The sequence below is a fragment of the Vollenhovia emeryi genome, unplaced genomic scaffold, assembly GCF_000949405.1.
Source record: "Vollenhovia emeryi isolate VEMERY1.0 unplaced genomic scaffold, V.emery_V1.0 DF939150.1, whole genome shotgun sequence".
NCBI lineage: Eukaryota > Metazoa > Arthropoda > Insecta > Hymenoptera > Formicidae > Vollenhovia > Vollenhovia emeryi.
In genome coordinates this window covers 396,884-417,129 of record NW_011967216.1, presented here as the reverse complement: position 1 = coordinate 417,129, position 20,246 = coordinate 396,884, and the positions used below count along the sequence as shown (strand labels likewise).

Genomic DNA, 20,246 nt, shown 5'->3' with positions numbered 1-20,246 from the left:
TCGAGCGAGCGGCCTTGGCGGGACTTTTCCAAAGCTTGTAAAGCGCGAGAATTCTTGCTTAAGATATTTTAAGCGCTTGCGCCACGCCTGTTACAGTTGCATTACAATATCGCGCGCGTTGCGCTATTCTAATTGCGTGCGATACGCTCACTACGAACCGCGCGAGGCCGACACGAGGCAATAGAGTGAGTGGCTAAGTCAGCGCTAACAATCCTATCTTATTAAGCGAGAAGATCTAAAACATCGCCTTTCCCCTATTTTCAGATCACAATAACGAGGCACAGCGGCACGCACGCAGCCCAGATACCTCAGCAGCCGTCGACGTGTGAGTATACACATTCAGACTTACGCGAGACTTCGCTTTCTAATTGTCCCGGCGACAGCGACAACTAATTGGGGCGAATCAGCGGGATGTTGATCTCGCGCACGCGGAATCGGAAGGAATTTCGCGATACACCTGTTCCAACTGCTCTTTTCTGTTTCCCGCTCGAGGGTTCCGAGCGCGGCGCGAATTTTCTCCCGCGGAAAAATCGCACGCGCGCAGTTCCCCGCCGTAAAGTCAAATTGCCGGATAATCAGATAAAAGTGGACGCTTTCCACACGATGTTGAACTTTCTAATGACGGCACAATACTGATGACAATGATTCGCGAGGTGGGATGCTTGCAACCAAGTATAACGGTTTGGAAATAAACGTAATTACTTAGAAAGTAATCGACCTGTCGTACGCATACTTTCTTAACGCCCGACCGAGGGGCCTAATTAATTACTCGGGCTAATTGCCTTGCGCGCCCCGATCAATCAGTCGCGCATTTCGATCCGTGCACGCGGAAGAGCATCTCGAGATTGTCTGCCCTTAACACATTCAGTCGCATAATTTACGGTAAATATTGATTTTTAATCAGCGTGGAAATTGCATCAAAAAAGCAAGCTTGCAAGTACTTTGACAATCTTGTACAATAATCGTTGCAAGATAAGAAAGGAATTTTAGGGAAACTTTCTATAAGAAAAACTACTTTACGGGACGTGTATCTTCATTTTTTAATAAAAGGTAATTTTGCTGCGGACGAAGAGAATTATTTGTACGCTGTTCAAGGCTCATGTGTTAATAGCTGCGCGATTATAAGAAAAAAAAGAGAGAGAATATATTCTTCTCCACCTCGGAGGAAGTTAGCTACGGATTTTTCTTACGTCAGCGAGATCGGGGAGAACAATTAATCGACCCGGCGGACTGACCATTTCACCGAAAGGGAAAAGCTCCCGTCCGTTCGGAAGAGAAGCCTCTCCAGACGGTACCGACCGACGACCTTCCTTGAAAGACATTGCTTTTGCTGGAAGGTGAACGCAGCCGTGCGACCTAGATTCTCATGTGGAAAGGAGCGGAGCCGCGCGCGTACGCGGGAGAAACGGAGAAAGAGTGATACGAGATGTAAACGGCACGAAACGAGATGACGATTATAACCAGGGGGGACGAGCGATGAGCGTGCACCATCGCGATATCCGCCGCGGCATCGACGCGAATCGAAAGTCCCCGCCGTGCACTTGGCGGCGGACACTTTCAGCCTTTTACTTCACGCGCGGTCGAGCGACCGCGAGTCAAATTTCACCCATCGTATCGCGGCGGAAACGCGCGCCGTCTCTATGCACGACGCGCGGGCTCGCCTTCGCTTATCGGAGTCTCAAATCGCAAAAACCTGCCTTCGCAAACCCGCCTCGGTCCTGCGCGAATCTCGCTGATCTCCGGCTAATTCCGCTCGCCTAGGGTAAAGTCGCGCGTGAAAACGAGAGTAACATTTTCAGTAATAAATGACCGGAGGAAATCTTATACGTCGCCAGACGTAATTAAAACTTCAGAAGATTGCTTGACCGTGTATGGCAAAGTTTTATGTTCAAACTCGCAACAATTGTGTCAATAATGCCGTATGGTAAATCAAAAGAAAAAAATTTTCTTCTCAGATCTTAATTTCATGAGCGGCCAAACATGACTTCAGTCAGAAATTTTCAGTGATATTGTATTTGTCGTTGAATAGATTTTTTTCATTAGATATTGAAGTAACTCGGCCGAGAACGCCTGCATGCAATATTGTGACAAGCGTTTGAAATAAACGAGCACGGTAAGTTGCGCTCTTTGGCACGAATCAGTTCAATATTTCAGTCGAGTAGACCGCAAACTCGTAATCCCTCGAATACCTCCGGATGCTTCACGAGATGACGATTAATGAGCGAGACGAACACGCTATTTTCCTCGTGACAATGATGAATCGAAAGTCTCCGTTCAAGCGCCCGCGGGCGCTTGCGGACTTTTACTTTTTGTCGTTTGTTCCGCCGGGGCACCTCGGCGCGAGAGGTGGAGGAAAATGAAATTGTTCCGTTCTGCCCTGATAAGAAACTAGGCACGCGTCTTCAACGTCATATTATTGCTGCTTTCCGTTTGTTCTCTTTACAAATGATTTGGCGCCTGCTCGTGAACACGTTTATGCGCCGCTTTATGCTGATGATCTTAACTTACCTCTCCAAGCTAATTTACTTTCTAACTACTTCATGATCTAACCTGCAGACAGGCCTGTTTCTTGACGCGACGTACGAACAAGTGTTTCATTGAACATTTCCAGATGTTCCGTTATGAGATTCTCACGTAATTATAATCGAATTTACTCATTTGTATTACTCATATTTCTAGACGTGTACACACACAATTAGGTTTTTTTACTACGACTTCAGTTAGATTTTGGAGTTGATTATTAATCCTTGATTACCTTAACACTTTAATAATAATATTATTAACGCATTGCTGATGTCTAGGGATTTTGTTGAAACGTTTTAATTCAAATTCCAAAGACTCGGACACCTTTAATATTCTACATAATTTGTTCATTAAAATTTTACTAGAAATCCACGGATTAATGTATGATATTTCAAATTCGTATTTCGTACTTCGCGATCACAGTTCCTCTTTTTTTTTTGTTCTTCTGAAGAGATTTGCATTCCGATTATTGCATTGTAAGGCGCTATCACTGTCGGAATCGAGTAGAGCATTGTTTAGTGCGTCTCAAACCGTTGTTTCTGCACTCTCGAGGAGAAACCGCGCCTTCGAAGAAAGTATTTTTTTCGCTCCTACCTTCGCGTACGCGAACGCTCGTTCGCTCTTGTGGAGGCCGAAACTATTATTCCCACATGCATTACAATACCTGCAATCACGTTTCCATGTACGCAGCCCGGCCGTACCCGATCACCACGCTAAACATTTAATCGCCACAGCGCTCTATTGTTCACCTGCACTGAAAAAAATTGATCTTGCGACTGCAGCAACAATTTTCTAGGTACGAACAAATAACTGGGATACGTCAATGAATAGCCAATACTGCGAAATCGCCTATGTGTTGTAGTTAATCAATTTAAATAACAGAAGTAGAATTTTTATCTGAACTGTTAGCAAATGTTAGGAAGAAAGTCTTTCCGTGGCGCCCATCCATTATAACGTTTGATTGTGGTACATGCAACAGTTCCTTACTTGTTCTATAATAACTATGGTACCGACATTTATCTAATGTAAATGATTAACATTTCCTCAAGTTTGTTTGACCGTATCTGGCAATTTTAATGTTCAAGGCTCGCAACGTTTCGACCATGGGTTTGTGGTCCTTTTCAAACGAACTAACAATACAAAGCAGGATTAATAATTAATCATAAAACTTTCCAGAAGGTATAGAATGTTGCTGCTGTAAATTTTGCAGGCTACAAACAATTTTCTAACAAATACGAAAAAATAGCGATAAATTTTTGTCGCGATTGCTAGAAATCTACTTGCGGTGATAAGATATTTTTTTTAGCGTGTTTTCCGTTGAATGCTTATTACTATCATACTATTTTATTAAATAAATATACTCTACCAAAGTCGTGTATTAAGAAGCAAATTGTTCCGCTGATACAGTCGACCGGCGAGTTCTCGGGGGAATCATTGTTTTTCGTTAGAAAAAAATCGCGATCTTAATTGGACGCGCTCTGCGATTTCAGAGACGTAGAAACTATTTTGCAGGGAGCGAGCGATCGCGCAAATGCAGTTCTCAGTTTGCCAGAGGCGGACAAATCTCTCCGACGAGCGTACGCATAAACAGCACACTCACAGATCGCTTAATTCCTGAGAATACGCCGGATTGATATAATGGAGGACGCGCGGTCGCGCGATAATGCGGCATGAAAAAAATCCAGGTCGTGCGAATCGGATTGTCCGCGTTTAACGCGTTTTGCGCGCATTTGTATATGTCGACCTCTGTCCCCGGGGAGTTTTTCACACCGCCGTATCGTGCTCGTGCGGGATAGAGTTGTCGCCGCACGCAGTTGGCGCGCGGTAATTAAAGGCCACGGGTGTTATCGCATAATCATAAGGGAGTTTATTAAGAATAAATCTCTAATTACGACTATTTCTATCGATTAGCGTTAACGTCCGTTACTTCGCTTGCTTATGCCAACGCGGCGCACGATACTATTTTTCCTACTGGATTGCTTACGAGGGCCAATCAGGATTTAAGCCAACGGCACACGATACTAGTTTTCCCACTGGATTGCTTACGAGAATCAATCAGGATTTAAGCCAACGGCACACGATACTATTTTTCCCACTGGATTGCTTACGAGAGCCAATCAGAATGGAGAATTTTAGATCGGATGACTTAAGGCTAAAGCCAACCGCACACGGTACTATTTTTCCTACTGGGTTTAGCCTTAACTGTCACCTGATCTAAAACTCCGCAACCTGATTGGGTCTCGTAAGCAGTCCGGTAGGAAAAATAGTACCGTGTGCCGTTGGCATAAAACTCTGCATCTCCCTATTCTTGTAAGCAATCCAGTAGGAGAATTAGTACTGTGTGCTGTTAACTTGAGGCTACAAAGATCAGGTGACTCAAGTCCCGATTGGCTCTCGCAAGCATCCAGTAGGAAAAATAGTGTGCCGTTGACTTCAGACGTAATTGTACGTGGAACTGGCAACCAATGAGTTTTGTTATTTAACTTTATTTCAATTCCAAGACATCCGGTCGATCGAATCGGTTAACACACGCTGCTTGCGCCGTTTTTGCAGGATTTTTGCGCGACTTGTACGCAGTCGGAGCGACGATTCGTGATAATTTGTCGTGCACGCGGCCGGAATTTTTCTTATTTACCGGGAGGTAAAGACTACGGGAAATGATTCGCGGATAAGACGGGATTTCGCGCGTTATCGGAGCCCACATCGTCATTTATCACGATCTATCTCCGTCGATCGATCTTGCCGCGCTGCGTCGGATTAGTTATTCGCTCAACTTTACGTGCCATTAATACCACGCACAGGCGGCTAATGTACTTCACGCTTTACCGTTGGCTCGACATCAGTATCTTTTAATCTGACTTTATCATTACGGAGCACTTATGTCACGGTTGCCGATCAATACGACGCCGCGATGAATTAGACGTGATGACTCGGTGCTTTTTTTTTCCATCAAAGACACAGCCATCCGTTCTATTTTTCTTGTCCGTGTCTTCTGAGATAACAAATTGATTATTACGTTAAGCGACAGTTGCCTTTCTGCCTGTCTATATCTTTTTCTTCGCGACGAGAAGCAATTACCAATGTTACATCGGTAGTTTGATTCCATTCCTCAATATACATACCTTCGGCTAACAAATCAAGTAATAATTAAATCAACGAGGCACGCTAGGCGTCACTGATGCTTTTCCATATGATTTTGTACACATATCAACACATTTTTACATTTTGCATATACATATATGGACAATGTATATTGTTTTTTATGTATGCCTAGATTCATATGGGAAGGCATCAGTGATGTCTACACGGTGAAAATTTTCTCTCAAATTTACCTTGAAAATCGTGTAATTGTGGAACAACGTGACATTCTGAACAATTTCCAACAATTTCATCGGAAAAATTAACCATCGGAAACACTATTTAATTGGTTTATCCGATGGTAATTTTTCTCAGTGTATGAGTTTTCTGAAAATTTACCATACATTTTACTAGTAAATTTTACTAGTGAAATGTATACTAAGTAAAATCACTAGTAATATGTATGGTAAAACTTCAGAAAGTTCTCATAAAGTTCTTCAAAATGCCGCGCTTACACGATTTCCGCGGTAAATTTTAAGAGAAAATTCTCTCCCCGCGTAGTGGTGCGCCGATAATTATCGCAATCAATAAAACGATGCTGAAATTAGAATTTCTGTATTAACATGCTGCGCGAGATTAGAATTCTCGCCTCTCGCAGGTCGGAGAGACGCGTGTCGCGATGCTCGCGGTTATGTTCTCCGGTCCCGAGCTCGCGTTCACGTTAATTCGGACGTGGTCGTAAACTTAACTGGTTACCGCTGACTTGGTCGACCTTGGTGATAAGTTCCCTTCCGTAATATAGCGACCGTCTCGCTGACTATGCCCGAACGCGCGTCGGGTTTGCGCGCGTCTCGCTTGCGACTGTCTTCGCTTGTAAATCGGCAATTATCGCCGATGACCCGGCGGGCAGCGTTACGGTAGGATCGTAAATAGGCTGGGGAGCAGGAGGTTATAAATGATCCTGCCTAATGACGATTGCAGAATCGTTAAACGGTCTGCTGGCGCGGCGGCGGTTCCCCCTCCGTCCCCGGTGTCCCGTTACCCGCGAATTTATTCCGATCAGTTTTCGCAATCCATTTACACGCGAAAATCAACACCTGACGCGCGCAATTACGATGGTCCGTAATGTTAGTTAACGGTCGCGGCCCCCGTTAGCCGACCAATTAAAATATTTCCTTGATCAAGATTGACGTTGTAGGAAGTTGTCCTCCCCTTTTTCAAGATATGGATATTTATCTTCTTTATATATTCTTTTATATATCTTCTCTTAAATTTGACGGAAAATAGAAGTTCTTTAAATGCTACCCAAATCTAGCACAGATTATTTTACTAGAATCCATGGTTTTTTTTTTCAGGGAAATGGGGTTGAGAATCACTTAGGATTCAGAAAGTTTTCCACGTGGGAGTGACATTCTAGAGTATCTCCTTGATCTTAATCTCGTCGACGATGTAGTGGTAATAATGCATTTCCCCAGTTTACAATGCCGGCCGCTTTGTCCTCCCCGTCACGGTCGCGCGTCATCGTCCGATCCGCGATGTAAGTCACGGGTAATCCGGGTGGAGGCCAATGAATCGGTTGCGAGGCGATCGTCCGAGCGATTGCGCGCCTGATCGAGGGGGAGATTCGCGGGCGTCGATCCGCGTCACGGCTCGCCGCGTTTCTCCCCGGAAGCTCCGAGGTGTCGACAAACGGCCGTCGGAATTAGGGACGCTATCGCGCTATTTAACCGTCAGCATCTTCGTTCGCGGGGAGGAGGCACGGTGGTATTGTCGGTGGATCCGCGACGTTCGCAATTGACGGACGGATGGGGAGAGACCGGTGAGTTCAACGCGCGCAAAAGAACCGCCGCGCCGCGCCGGGGGGATATACCGTTCCGTTTACTTCACAATGTCCAGAACCGATAACGGTATACCTTATGTGGAATCCACGACAATTCATCTGTGCCACACACGTCCGCGACGCCCGGCAAGACGCCGCTTGCGTAGGAATCAATTTGGACGAGCGGAGCCGTTAGAATCGCGCGAGATCATCGTGTCGAGCAGCAACCGCGATCGACGTCTCTATTTCCTACGAATCCTTCGTTCTCTCAACTTTATACGTCACTTCGAAGTACAAATTGTTTCCCCTGAAGATTATTTTATTATTTTTCTCACTCGTCTTATTTATTTCGTTACCCGACAGTTCAACTTGATCTCTTGTCCCACACATGTCTTTTGACAGCTCTATTTGTCATCCGTCAATTCTATCTGATTTCTCGTTCAACACACATCTTTTGATACTTTTACCCGTGTTTAACAATTAACGATGCAAATTCAATTGACTTTGCACTCTTCAACCAAAGAGTGCAATCATTTTTTTGACTAATATGTAAGTTTACTTACTTATTTAGTCCACATTTATTCTTATTTATTTTTATTTATCCTTTATTCGTAATATTTATTAATTCGTAATAAGGTATAGTGCGATGACTCTCTTGCTTGTTCACAGCTTACGGACATAGCGATATTGGTTAAACGAATACAAGTTCATTAACAATTGTGTGATCAGGTATAAATTTATGGTTTACCTTCGTTATAATTACTTTTGTTTTATATATAAAAAATGTTTAGTGCTGAGTTACGTACGTTTGCAAATTACTTGAAAAGGGTTCAAATCTAGGACCGAAACGTCGTTTTTTTAAAAAATAAAAACATTGGCTAGTGTAGGTCGTTTAAAAATTACACATCATTATCTTATTATATTTAATACTTTATCGACGTCCCATTTTGTTTATTCTTTATTTATGTCCCCTTTGTTATACGGGGATGCATCTTGGTCTACGTAGTCAAGTTTTTACTTATTACTAATATACAACAATTTATCAATCTTTTTTTCCGCTTCACTCCTCGCCGCGCTGCTAAAAAAGGAAATAGTAAAAACAAGCAAGATAATTGAAATAAATAGAGGATACGATCGCATTGAAGCGTCGACGATTACTGCGTCCTAGGTAGGATACCTAATTAGCGTGCGCGCGCGGACGTATCTGTCGATTAAAATATGAGATAATAGATCCGCGATATAAATTTCTTTCGTGAGAGAGACGAGCGGCGGATTCTCACGAATCGCGCGGAGGTATGCGAGAGGGGACCTTGGGACCAACCCTGGGGCCAATCGCCGGCTTCTTTCTCAATGGTCGCGATTTCGCCGTGACTAGAAACAGACGCGACTGCAGGGCCATTAATAATTGAATGAGCATTACGTCGACACGGTAAATCGGCCGGAGCGAGGAGTTTAACGCTGGGCAAGCGAGTTGCGCCCGAGAGTGGGAACGCGAGGGTCTCTTATGACGAATGGCGTCGACGGAAATATCACTGCACGCAGGAATCTCCGCGCTGCGCGCCGCTGACCTCGGATAGTAAATCGAAGTAATTGCACCGTACACGCGCGGCGATGATTCCGGCGCGGAGCGCGGCGCGCAATTAATATCGGCGTCGTGCGGATGCCCTTCGCGATGTTTATTATTGATCGCGGTTTTAGGTGCGTTCAGTAGCAAATTTATCAGATGTACGTACGTCAGAAATAATTATCATTGCGCGCGAAGAGTCATTGGATCGTGTAAAACAAAAATTCTAGGTGGCGGGCGGTTGTTTTATTGCTGTTTTGAATATTTATTTGTATACGCGTATATGTATATTTATTATATTTATATATAATAAATAGGAACAAGATCAATTTATGAAACATGATGTATAAGTGAAAAGGAATGCGACAAAAAGTCCTTTAAGCGCATTTTGAGTGTCACGCGTTAAAACACATTCATATATCCCAGATTCGTTCGAGAGAGACGGCCTTCTGAAAATAAAAGCGACGTAATTCGAACAATGGGTGGTGTTCGTCGTTACGAAGGCCGTTACCGATGCATCGCGAAAAATAGGACGGGCGGGATATAGGCAATAACTGGCAGTTGTACAAAACCGATCGTCGTGTTTTCTCGTGTGCGAGAATAATTGAGGACCTTTGTCACTGTCCAGCCGGTTTTTTTTTTTAATAAGTTAAGCCCTAACACTTTTAGCCAAAGTTAAAAAGTTCTTAGCAAAGATTTCGTTTTCGCAGTAATCGATACGTTAGATCATACTTATTACGGGATTAATTTCCTGTTCTGAGATTATAATTAAAAAATTGCAAATTACCCTTTAATAACAAAGGAGAGTCATTACAGTGACTAGAAGAAAACACACTAGTGAGAAACTTATCCGAACTCTAAATTATTGTGAGAATAGTGACGAAGAAGATTTCTGATGACGATGAAGATATTTATCGTACTAACGAATACAAAATTTCATTACCTAGAGAGAGAGAGGAAGTCACTTTTCTTTGTTGTAATGTGTAACTTTAAGCGAAAGTTTATTAATTTTTTTTCTGTGTTCGAAAAGTAAAGTTTACACTGAGGTATTAATTTTTTAATGTCAGTGGAGAATTATTTCTTGAAAAAGCTTCGAGAAACCTAACTGCTGTCAATTCCAAAAGAGATACATGAAATGTAAGGATCCTGCGAGCGATCCTAACGCGTGAATGTTCGAAAGATAAAAAATGCGTCGTGTATGAACATTTGACGTTAGGTGCTCGAGTGCGTACATGGGACAGTGAAAGGGTTAAGCATCCGGAAAACGATTACCGATCTATCGCTTTACTCCAACGATCGCCTTCCGCACGCCATTGTGAACGACAACCAGAGCAGGGAATCTCCTCCCCCGTGTAAAGATGACGCCCGGGCGTCAAGGTTGTCAGACCGCAACCGTCGAAGAACCTTCGCGGAGAGACGGAAACGTCCGGCGGGGCGTCCGGCGTCGATTTACTATTATTCAAAATAAGCGACCCGACGTGGCTGGCAGCGTAACGAATGATAGGGCGTGCAGCGACTGTGGAACCGTCGTTGAAGGCGGATATAAAGGCGCCTTCGGAGTCCGCGACGAGTACGGAGATGCACCGAAGCGAGTCGATCGCGCCAAGGCTGCGGGAATCGTTCGAGTTGGAGAAAAGACGGAGCCTTCGTTTTTCAATTCCTTTGCGATGCTACATGAAGTGTGCGGTCATACGCGGCTACCGCGCCGAAATTGATTATGAACGAATTTAGTGGATGCAAATTGATTTCTGTTTAAGTACGTCGGTATTGCTCAAGTCCTCAACTGACTCTGCCCGGGCAATGAGTTGGAGGCTAAAGAAGAGGAGAGAATTTTGGTTTTAATTAAATACAAACATATATTTTCTTCAACGGTTTCATTCATGTTTATGATGATCGAGAAGAGAATTTTGTCTATTTTCTACTGCCGACTTGTTTACTCATTCGAAAGACACGAGATATTTCAAAGTGATATTTATATGGAAGATTAATTACGACACAAAGGGTACAACAAGAATCTAGTTTATTTTACTTCAGGGCTATTCATCCTACAAGCTCCGATCTGATATGACGTGTTTTTCCTATTTTTGCATTATTTTAGTGGCTGACAATGAATTATGAAATTGGTTGCTCGAATATTTCACTATCGATGCGCGTTTCTTTTTTACAAATGCACGATAGCATATTTATTGTCGCGAAACAAATACGGACAAAGATTTTGTTTTTTCATTCATGAGAGCCTCTCTGTGTAACGTTGACTACTAATTCGTTTACGAACGCAATATCCGCGCCTCGAAGAGTTAAACGGCGGATGGGGCCGCCGATGGGAGGCCGAGTAGCGAGGAAATCGTGAAGAGATAACGAGAGAGCCGGCCAGGGCCGCTGCGCGGTGCGATGCGACGCGTTGATTCGCGGATAAGCATCGCGAGAACCGAGCCGGGCAATCGGTGCCTTTGTTCGCGTCGGGTGGGACAGCCCCGGCGGGGAAAGATAGACCGGCGTTGTCTCGACAGCACGAGAGTGGCTTGGATCTTCACTTTCGGCCGCCCAATTTCGTAGTCCGGATTACTGGATTGCCACTTCCTTCCGGCCGTCGCGCCGGTTCGCCCTCGGCCATTCGTTTAACTGTTCAGCACACCGGATTTCGACCGAACGATATAACAGAACTTGCCGTGTGAACGCGCGATAAAGGCGCGACTGTGCGGCAGTACCGTTTCTCTGTAAACCGAATCGCGTTACGTTATCCGAGTTTCGTATACCGTTTCTCGAATCAGAACGGCTGGAGGGAACGTTTGCCGAGCGAGGCAGAATTGAAATCCATCAACCGCAGCAATCACGTTTTACGGGATCAGATTTGAAGTTGGGTTTTTTGCCAGGATCACCGAGCAATCTTCTTCTATTCAATGCCGATCCCGTTCGCGATATTATTCACCCGTAAAAAGTCTCGCGTGGTATCCTCGAGTCCCGATAGGTATCTTCCGGGGATAACTATCCCCCCGCGAACAATACTGATCGAGCACTTTGGGCAACGTCGGCTCTCACACAATTCGCTCGTCTTTTCAAGGTCGCGGCAATTACTCGGGTACGAACAGTTTCCTCACAGAGCGCTGCTCGTCTGCCGGATTGCTCTTACACCGTTCCTCGTATTCCCAACGGGGGTAGAGATCGTGGAGATCGTGATTGCCCTTTCGTGATACCTTTCAGAGGCTCGCGTGTGAGAGACTGCCGGCGATTACGTTTCCTAATCCAATTTCGTCGGAATCCTCCAACGTTTCCGCGAAATCTGCCGATTCCCGCGCAATATCGACTGTGTGGAGTTGGCCCCCCACTATTGAAAATATAATAATAACCATTATCATTCGTTTGGTGGCCGTTTGGTGGTGCTTGCCAGCCCCGTAGACATAGTAAATATAGACTGAGCGTCCCATTGAATGAGCTGAAGGGAGAGGCTTGTGAAGGGAGAGGGAGAAGATTTAAGAAGACTTTCTTTCTCTCACCATCGTAAAAGAAAAGAATCGTGCCTGCGCAGTGTACTACACAGGCGTGATTCTCCCTTGTCACGATGGTGAGACATAGGCCGGTATTCATAGTCTGTTCTTATATTTAAGATCGTCTTAAGTATACTCTTAATGTGTTTTTAACCAATCACAGAGCCGTATTAGCCTCTTAAGACAATACTTAAGATGATTTTGAAATAAGAATCGACTATGAATACCGGCCATAGAAAGATAGTCTCTTCTTAAATCTTCTCCGTCTCTCTCTTCACAAGCTTCAGCTTATTCAATGGGACGCTCAGTCTATATTCACTATGTCTATGGCTAGCCCATTCCCGACGATTGGTAGTCAATAGTCATTTCTTGTCATTTTTAATCACGGTATTGATTACCAATCGTCGGGAATGGGCTACCAAACACCACCAAACGAATGATAATGGTTGTTAGTGCATTTTCAGTAGGGCGGGGGAGGGGGCAACTTCACACAACCCGCAATATCGCTCTTCGTGAGTTCACGCTTTCGGCATCGATTTGCCACAGTCGGTCTTTCAATCTTGCACAAGTGCGTACGGTGGATACAGCGAGCGCGACAGCGAGGAGAGTCCTTCGTCGGCCACGCGCGAACTTCGACGAGACATTCGGAGGTGCCGTCCGCATAACGGATTGTGGGTCATGCAAATTACGCGATGTATACCGGTTACGGTCTCGTCAGATGTAACCTTGCGCATCTTCACGTAGCATATACGTAACTTCCTTGCGTAACGCACGTCGTCGCGCGAATCGCCTGCCGTTTTACTCGCGACTCTTCCTCGCGGTTGTCCCATTATTTTGTCTTTTAAAATCGCTGGCGAAATCTCTGGCAATCACGCGAGAAGACGCGGCCGTGCTTCTCAGAACTTGAACTTCTGCGATCATCCCGGCGTCTGTGAAGCGTCCTGGATCTCGCGTTAAGGACGGGACCTCCTCCTCGGTACGCCAGACACGTCCCGTTTATGCATCTAGGACTGTAATCTCGATCACAGTTCAGACACTTACATTAGCAACGCCGGATTCGCACAGTCGCGTAACTGTATACTCTGTGTCATTTGAATTTCTGATTTCGCGTGATATGAATCGTATTCTCGACACATCCTTACTACAATAAGAATATGATATCGAAATTAACACGGGTATAATTATAGGCCTGCACACGTGAATTTATGAGAGCCAATAAAAATAATTTCAATGAAAATTTCAGGTTTCTTTAGCATTTATACACTGAGAAAAATTTCCGATTAAATATAATCGGATAATCCAATTACATAATATAATAACAAACTGATATATCCGATTAAATTGTATATCCGATAAAAAATATGATCGATTTTTCAATCAAATTTTATTGGTAACTGCATTTTATCGGATGTATTATCCATAACTTAATCGGAAAACGTAATCGGAAAAATTAACCATTGAAAATACTATTTAATAGGTTTATCCGATGAAAATTTTTCTCAGTGTAGTAATTACATATTTTACTGGTAAAATTTCAAGAAACTGGCGTAAAATCCTTCAAAATAACATTGTCTCATGATTATATGATTTTCAGGGTAAATTTTAAAACAAAATTCTTTCCGTGCATTAAAAATTTCCTTAGGTCCAAGCAGTTAGAGGCAAGCAGTATATTATAAAATATCCAGTTAAACTCATTTAATTCCTTTGGAAGAAAACCGAAAAATGTGTATTTATAAAAATATTGGCTGGGTCTCGAGAAGCTCTATGCATAGTACAGTTTGCGCATAATCCTCAAGTTAGTTGCCGAACTTGTGCCCTGCTCTCCGACACGTTTCTCTTCCCATCTTCGAACCCGTTGTCGTTTTACTTATATTTAGATAACGGATAGAGTACAAATATGGCGCATTTAACCCTACGCTGGAATTAAAGCCCGTTACGCAACACCTTATGATTGATTACGAGTCGCGACGTTAAATGATTAACTGCGCGTGGAAGGTAACGGTCGAGTTTATTAAACTCTTTCTAATTACACCTGGCGATTGCGTCGCGATTGCGCGCCCATTATCCTGAATTATATTATGCGACGGTGCGACGAATAATTGGCCGCGATTATCCCGCCGAGGGAAAGGCCAAACGCGTCGCGCCCACAACCTCCCCAGCGAGAAACGATGTCGAATCGACGTCAAATTGACGTCAATTTGACGTCGATTCGACATCGTTTTTACACACTGAGAAAATTTTTCATCGGCTAAACCAATTAAATAGTTTTTCCGACGAAATTATGGATATATCCGATGAAATTTGATTGAAAAACCGATCGCATTATTTTTTTATCGGATATATCCGTTTGTTATTATGTAATTGGATTATCAGATTATATTTAATCGAGCATTTTTCTCGGTGCATCGATCGACGAGTCATCTCTCGCTGGGTCCGGCTTAACGGAAAGCGACGGTCCTCGGTGCACCGGAAGGGTGCATTTACGTACATACACGTGTTACGCTCGGTTCGCCCCGCGTGCACCAGCCTTCGTGGAAACTATACTTACGCGTATGCTAATGTGCGCGTCGCGCGCGCGTCTCTGCGTCGAACGTTACTCGGAAGAGATTATCAACGGAAGCACGGGCGCGGCTCGAGCACGCGTGCACCCCGTAATACGCACGCGATGCAAACGGTGCGTATTAAGGGCGCTCGCGTTTTCCCGAAAGGACTGTCTCGCTGTTACGGCGTTAAACGATGATATAATAAACGCGTTGTATAACGCCGTTCCGCGTAGGGGCGTCCGCTCCGCAGGAGCGCCGGTGTCATTTCCGGTTGCTAGCGGGACCGCGATGCGGACGATGCGGACGCGAGACGCGTGCGATATGACAGTTACAAGATGGAGACGCGTCTCGCGTCTTCTAACGGAATTCGCTGACCGATCGTTAGAGCGCACTTGCATAATTCGTCCTCTCCTCCTCCCCCCCCCCCCCTCTTACTCCCCGGTTTAATTCCCGGCCGCCATCGGAAACCACCGCTATTCACGATTTTCAGGTGCGCGGTCGCTGCCTCGTGATATTAGCGAACGAGACAATTCTATAACTTTAAGTTTAGCTTCATTCATTCTTCGTCTCTTTCCGCTTCCTTTTATACTTAGAAAGAGATGAAGAGAGAGTTGGACTGCACTGAGAAAAATTTCCATCGGATAAACCAGTTAAATAGTGTTCGCGTTGGTTAATTTTTCCGATTACGTTTTCCGATTAAGGGTCAATTTTTCCAATCTCTTGCTTGGCAAACCAACTAATGGTTAAAGCATATGGCTACACTGAGAAAAATGTCCGATTAAATATCATCGGATAATCCAATGTGGTGCAACCGGGCCCGAGTCGATTAAAAAGGAAAATACGCGGCAGCGATAATTAAGTTGCATTCGAAGCTGCAGAGACGACGAGGTCCTTTTCGCGCGTTTGACAGTCGGACAAGAGGTGCGATTCTCGTAGCGCAGCGGCGGATTAGAAAGTCGGACTGATGATCGGATGAATACGTTATGAAACTTGACGCTAATGCTAATATCTTCGCGATCTGGACGCGAGCCGGGGGATTTCAGCGAAATTTCGTAAAGATACATCCGGCGATCTCCACCGAAATCTTAACGAGCGTTACAGCCTAGGTGTCTTCCGCGCATGCTCGCTCACCGGGGTATTTCCTCTCCGGATTCTCTCCGCGCCGCCGGCCGAAACCTTCCGATTTCGCCACGAGAGGTTTTCTCGCGAGCGAGATGACTCGGCGATTATGCAAATTAATCGCCGGTAAATTTTGGATCGTTAGCCTCGTTCCGCAGGAGCGAGCTGTCGCAATCGCGTCGCTAATCGTCCGAAACTTTGCGTCGCGAAATCTATCCTCGGGATTGGATTTGCATTTGATATACAGCGCGTCCTAGGAGGAAGGGTCAATATTCTGGGTGGTGGTAGTATCGGTCAATTTAAGCAAAAATGTCCACATGAATATATGTCCCATTCCCCACCGTTTCCGAGATAGAGCTACTTGAATGTCTCGTGTATTCACTTTTTTTCTGTACACTTCACCCTTCATCCAAGTGCGAGCAATCGAATTCGCTATAAGATTGTTAAATGCTCCTTAGATTATATTAGATTGTCGCGTATATACAAAACAATGAACGCGTTCATTTGAGGATACAGGGTGTCCCAGGAGGAAAGGTCAATATTCTGGGAGGGGATAGTATCGGTCATTTTAAGCACAAATGTTCGTATGAATATATGTCCCATTCTCCATTGTTTCCGGAATAGAGCTACTCAAATGTACAGTTGGAAAACTACTGGCGAGAAAGAAACACTACGTAGTATTTCTAATATTTATTGTCCAGGTGATACATTTTTTTACTGATCATAAGCGACGATAGCGCCGACGGTATTCTTCGGAAAACGTAATCGGGAAACGTAATCGGAAAAATTAACCATCGGAAACACTGTTCAACTGGTTTATCCGATGGAAAATTTTCTCAGCGCACTATTACGACGCGGCAATTGCGATTTCGACGAAAGGATAATTCTCGCAGTCACGGCGTTTCTCGAGGAAGCGGCGAATTCTATAATCCACGCGCGTGTTTATGCGCGCTGCAATAGAATACGAACGGTCTATTACTCGCGTAATTTTCTCGCGCGTTTTCCGGAGAATCGCGTGCGCGATTCGCCCCGCGTCGCCGGTGCGAAGCGAGCTCGACGACAGGAAGCGGCGCGACGTCGCTCCGCCGCCGCGCGCTCGGTCGTGTTCCCGATATCTTATGCCGCTCGTGTCCATCACGGCGCATTGAAATCTCACGCACGAAAGGCACCGGGTTCTTGCATAACTTGTGCGTGTCCGTACGCCGGCTCTCGCCGTTGGTTCCCTCGCGGCGTTTCACCGTTTCTTACGATCGGTTTCGCCAATTCCTCGATATCAGCGCGCGTTTATTACCCTTTCCTCACTGCGTGAACAAGCTCCGTAACTCACGGCTCCGTTAAGCTCGCCCGCGTTGAATTTTCCACGTATTGTGCGTAAGTCCCAGTCTACAATAGAGATTTAAGCCCTAAGTCTTAAGAAATTGACTAATCACAGTCGCGCATTCTACTCATACTTGACCGTGATTGGCCAATTTCTTAAAGCTTAGGGCTTAAATCATCTATTGTAGACTGGGACTAATGTCTTATTAACGATACTTCCATTACGCGTCGCTGTATATTTACACTACTAATTGTTATACGTAATTAATTAATTTTTTCTTTTTCGAACCGCCTGAAGAGATTTAATGGTGTAGATTGCAGTCGCGGTGGAATACAATGTAACTCGCAACGGCGTTTACGGAAGATTGCTGTTAATTTCCCCTTGTACATTTAGCATCCTGAGTTACGTGGCGTGTTCGCAGCGGTTCGGATTAATTATACCGTAACCGCGGGGGTCGCTGAACCGCTGAAAGAATTTAGAAAAGTATCGCTCTGCCAATGGCGCACGGTCAGCGGATTATACGCGAATCCGTGACACACAATGTGCCTGTACAAGAGGCGGTACGTTGTTGCGTAACTCCATACGTATGTACAACGGCGCGCTTTGTCTTCGTTCCTTATCTCGACGGATCTAGGCAAGATCCAGTTAGGATATTACGACTCGTTCCGCGCGAATGTCATTACGAAACGCAGACGCTCCGTCCGTTAATTCGTCCATATGGAAAAATTAACAAGGCTGCAGCCTCAGCGCCGCGAATCTACAATATACGCTTGCAGTTATGCGAGTTCACTCGCGCACTGGGCCGCTCGAAGGAAGAGTCGCAGCCAGACGTGCCGCGGGTAATTGAGGCGACTTTCAATTTGCATCGTCGTCGCTTTGTTAGGGCTATTAACTTGGAGAGCTATTTACTCCGTGTGTACACGGACGAAATGTACGAGGGAACGTGCAAACGTCACGCGGCGGTCGTTTCGCAACGAGAACACGCTGCGCGTGCAGTTATCCTCGACTCGATACAGTTAATACACGTAGCACGTTAATATAGTTCTCGTCGCTGGAACTGACACCGCCGCTCTCTCGGCAATCGGGGGGGGGGTTCTCGCGGCAGCGATTCTCGCTCGGAAGATGATGTTCGACGAAAACAGGATGGAAAAAAGGGAGGAACGCGAAGGCGCGCTCCAACGCCCGGGTTCCACGCGGCGGAAGTCGCGTAGCGAGCGAGGCCTCGCGTGTCGTTTGCAAATTGCACTCGCTCGGGGGAACGTCTTCTTCGGCGCGCCTTTGTTACGCCCTTCGGGAACCCGACCGATTGTGAGTCAGAGGCGGAAAAAGAAGAGAATACCCGCGCCTGTGTGTGAAAGCCCGAGTGACGTGTACACACGTGCTGTTGCGCGCGGCGCGGCGGGGAGGAAAGCGCGCGCCGTCGCGAGGAGAAAGGAAAACCGGATAAAAGCGACACGAGCGGGGAAGGACTCGTTGTACATTTTTACGTGTCTCGCGCGTCGACACGCCGGGAGATTCGGCGCGTGTCCGAGCGAATCGCGACCAGGTAGGACGCGAGAGGAGACGCCTAAAAGGTCAAGTACCTTCCACTTCCGGCCCCGGCTTGGGCCGCGCGCTAACGCTTCATTCCGCTCGAGAGTAATGGCAGGCGCGCGAGATGTCGTGACGGAACCGCGTCATTACTTGGTATTCTCGGGTATCTATTGTGAAATTGATTCCAGATGATGATACCGGATAATCGCGGTCTTAATGACATAATGATAGAATTTGCAAGAGACATCCTCGCGGCCGTGCGCGATTATCCTTACCTTAGAGCTGGCGGCGGTCTTCTCGCGCGAGGATATGTCGCGTTTATAACATCCGACAAGAATATGTATTAATGCACGTGTTGGAGGAAAATCAAATTACTCAACTAGAACATTTAACAAAACTGAGAAAAAATTTCATCGGATAAACCGGTTAAACAGTGTTTTCGATGGTTACTTTTTCCGATTACGTTTTCCGATTAAATTATGGATACATCCGATGAAATTTGATCGTTAAGCCGATCATATTTGTCATCGGATATACAATTTAATTGGATATATCCGTTTGTTATTATGTAACTGGATTGTCCGATCATATTTAATCGGACATTTTTCTCAGTGTATGAAATTTATGTCCGAAAGAATATCCGAAATGCAGTTACCGATAAAATTTGATCGAAAAGTCGATCATATTCATCGTGGGATATACAATTGAATCGGATATATCCGTTTGTTACTATGTAATTGGATTGTACTTAATTAGATATGTTTCTCAGTTCAATATCGTTTAATCTCATTTGCGTCGCGAATGAGTTTTATTCCCAAAATTTGCGAATTCTCCAACTGCGCAGGTGAAAAGTGAAGGAGTTCGGGCGTCTTTCGTCTTTTCTGTCGTGCCTTTTACTTCGTCGAATCCGTTATACGTCGAAAAGCCGAAATAAATCGCGTGGAAGCATGAACGTGGCCGGTCGTCGACCCCTCGCGGATTCCGATATTCTCTCGGGGTCCTACCTCGATATTTCCGATGGCGGTCGAGACCCAAAGGTTTGCGAGGAGCGGTGCCATTTAGCTTTTCGCGTGCCGTTAATTGCTTCCCACCGCGATCGGGCGTCGTTCCTCAATTCAGTGACGAGGGAGGACATCTCAATAGCGCCAAGGAAACGCTCGTCAAACGTGACTTTTGAGAATTGGGACTTCCGTAATTATCCACCTTGCTCAAGATATGGACGCGAGAGAGAGAGATAGAGAGATAAGAGAAAGTAAAAAGTGAA

The 20,246-nt window shown here is 45.2% G+C and overlaps 1 protein-coding gene across 1 annotated transcript in view; it reads left to right on the top strand.

The window, feature by feature from the left end:
- The window catches only part of LOC105565620, a 73,964-nt gene that overhangs the window by 13,293 nt on the left and 40,425 nt on the right, over positions 1 to 20,246 (top strand). The window contains exon 3 of the mRNA XM_012018955.1: positions 265 to 325. Coding sequence (XP_011874345.1) covers positions 265 to 325 — 61 coding nt within the window. The remainder of the gene's footprint in view (positions 1 to 264; positions 326 to 20,246) is intronic.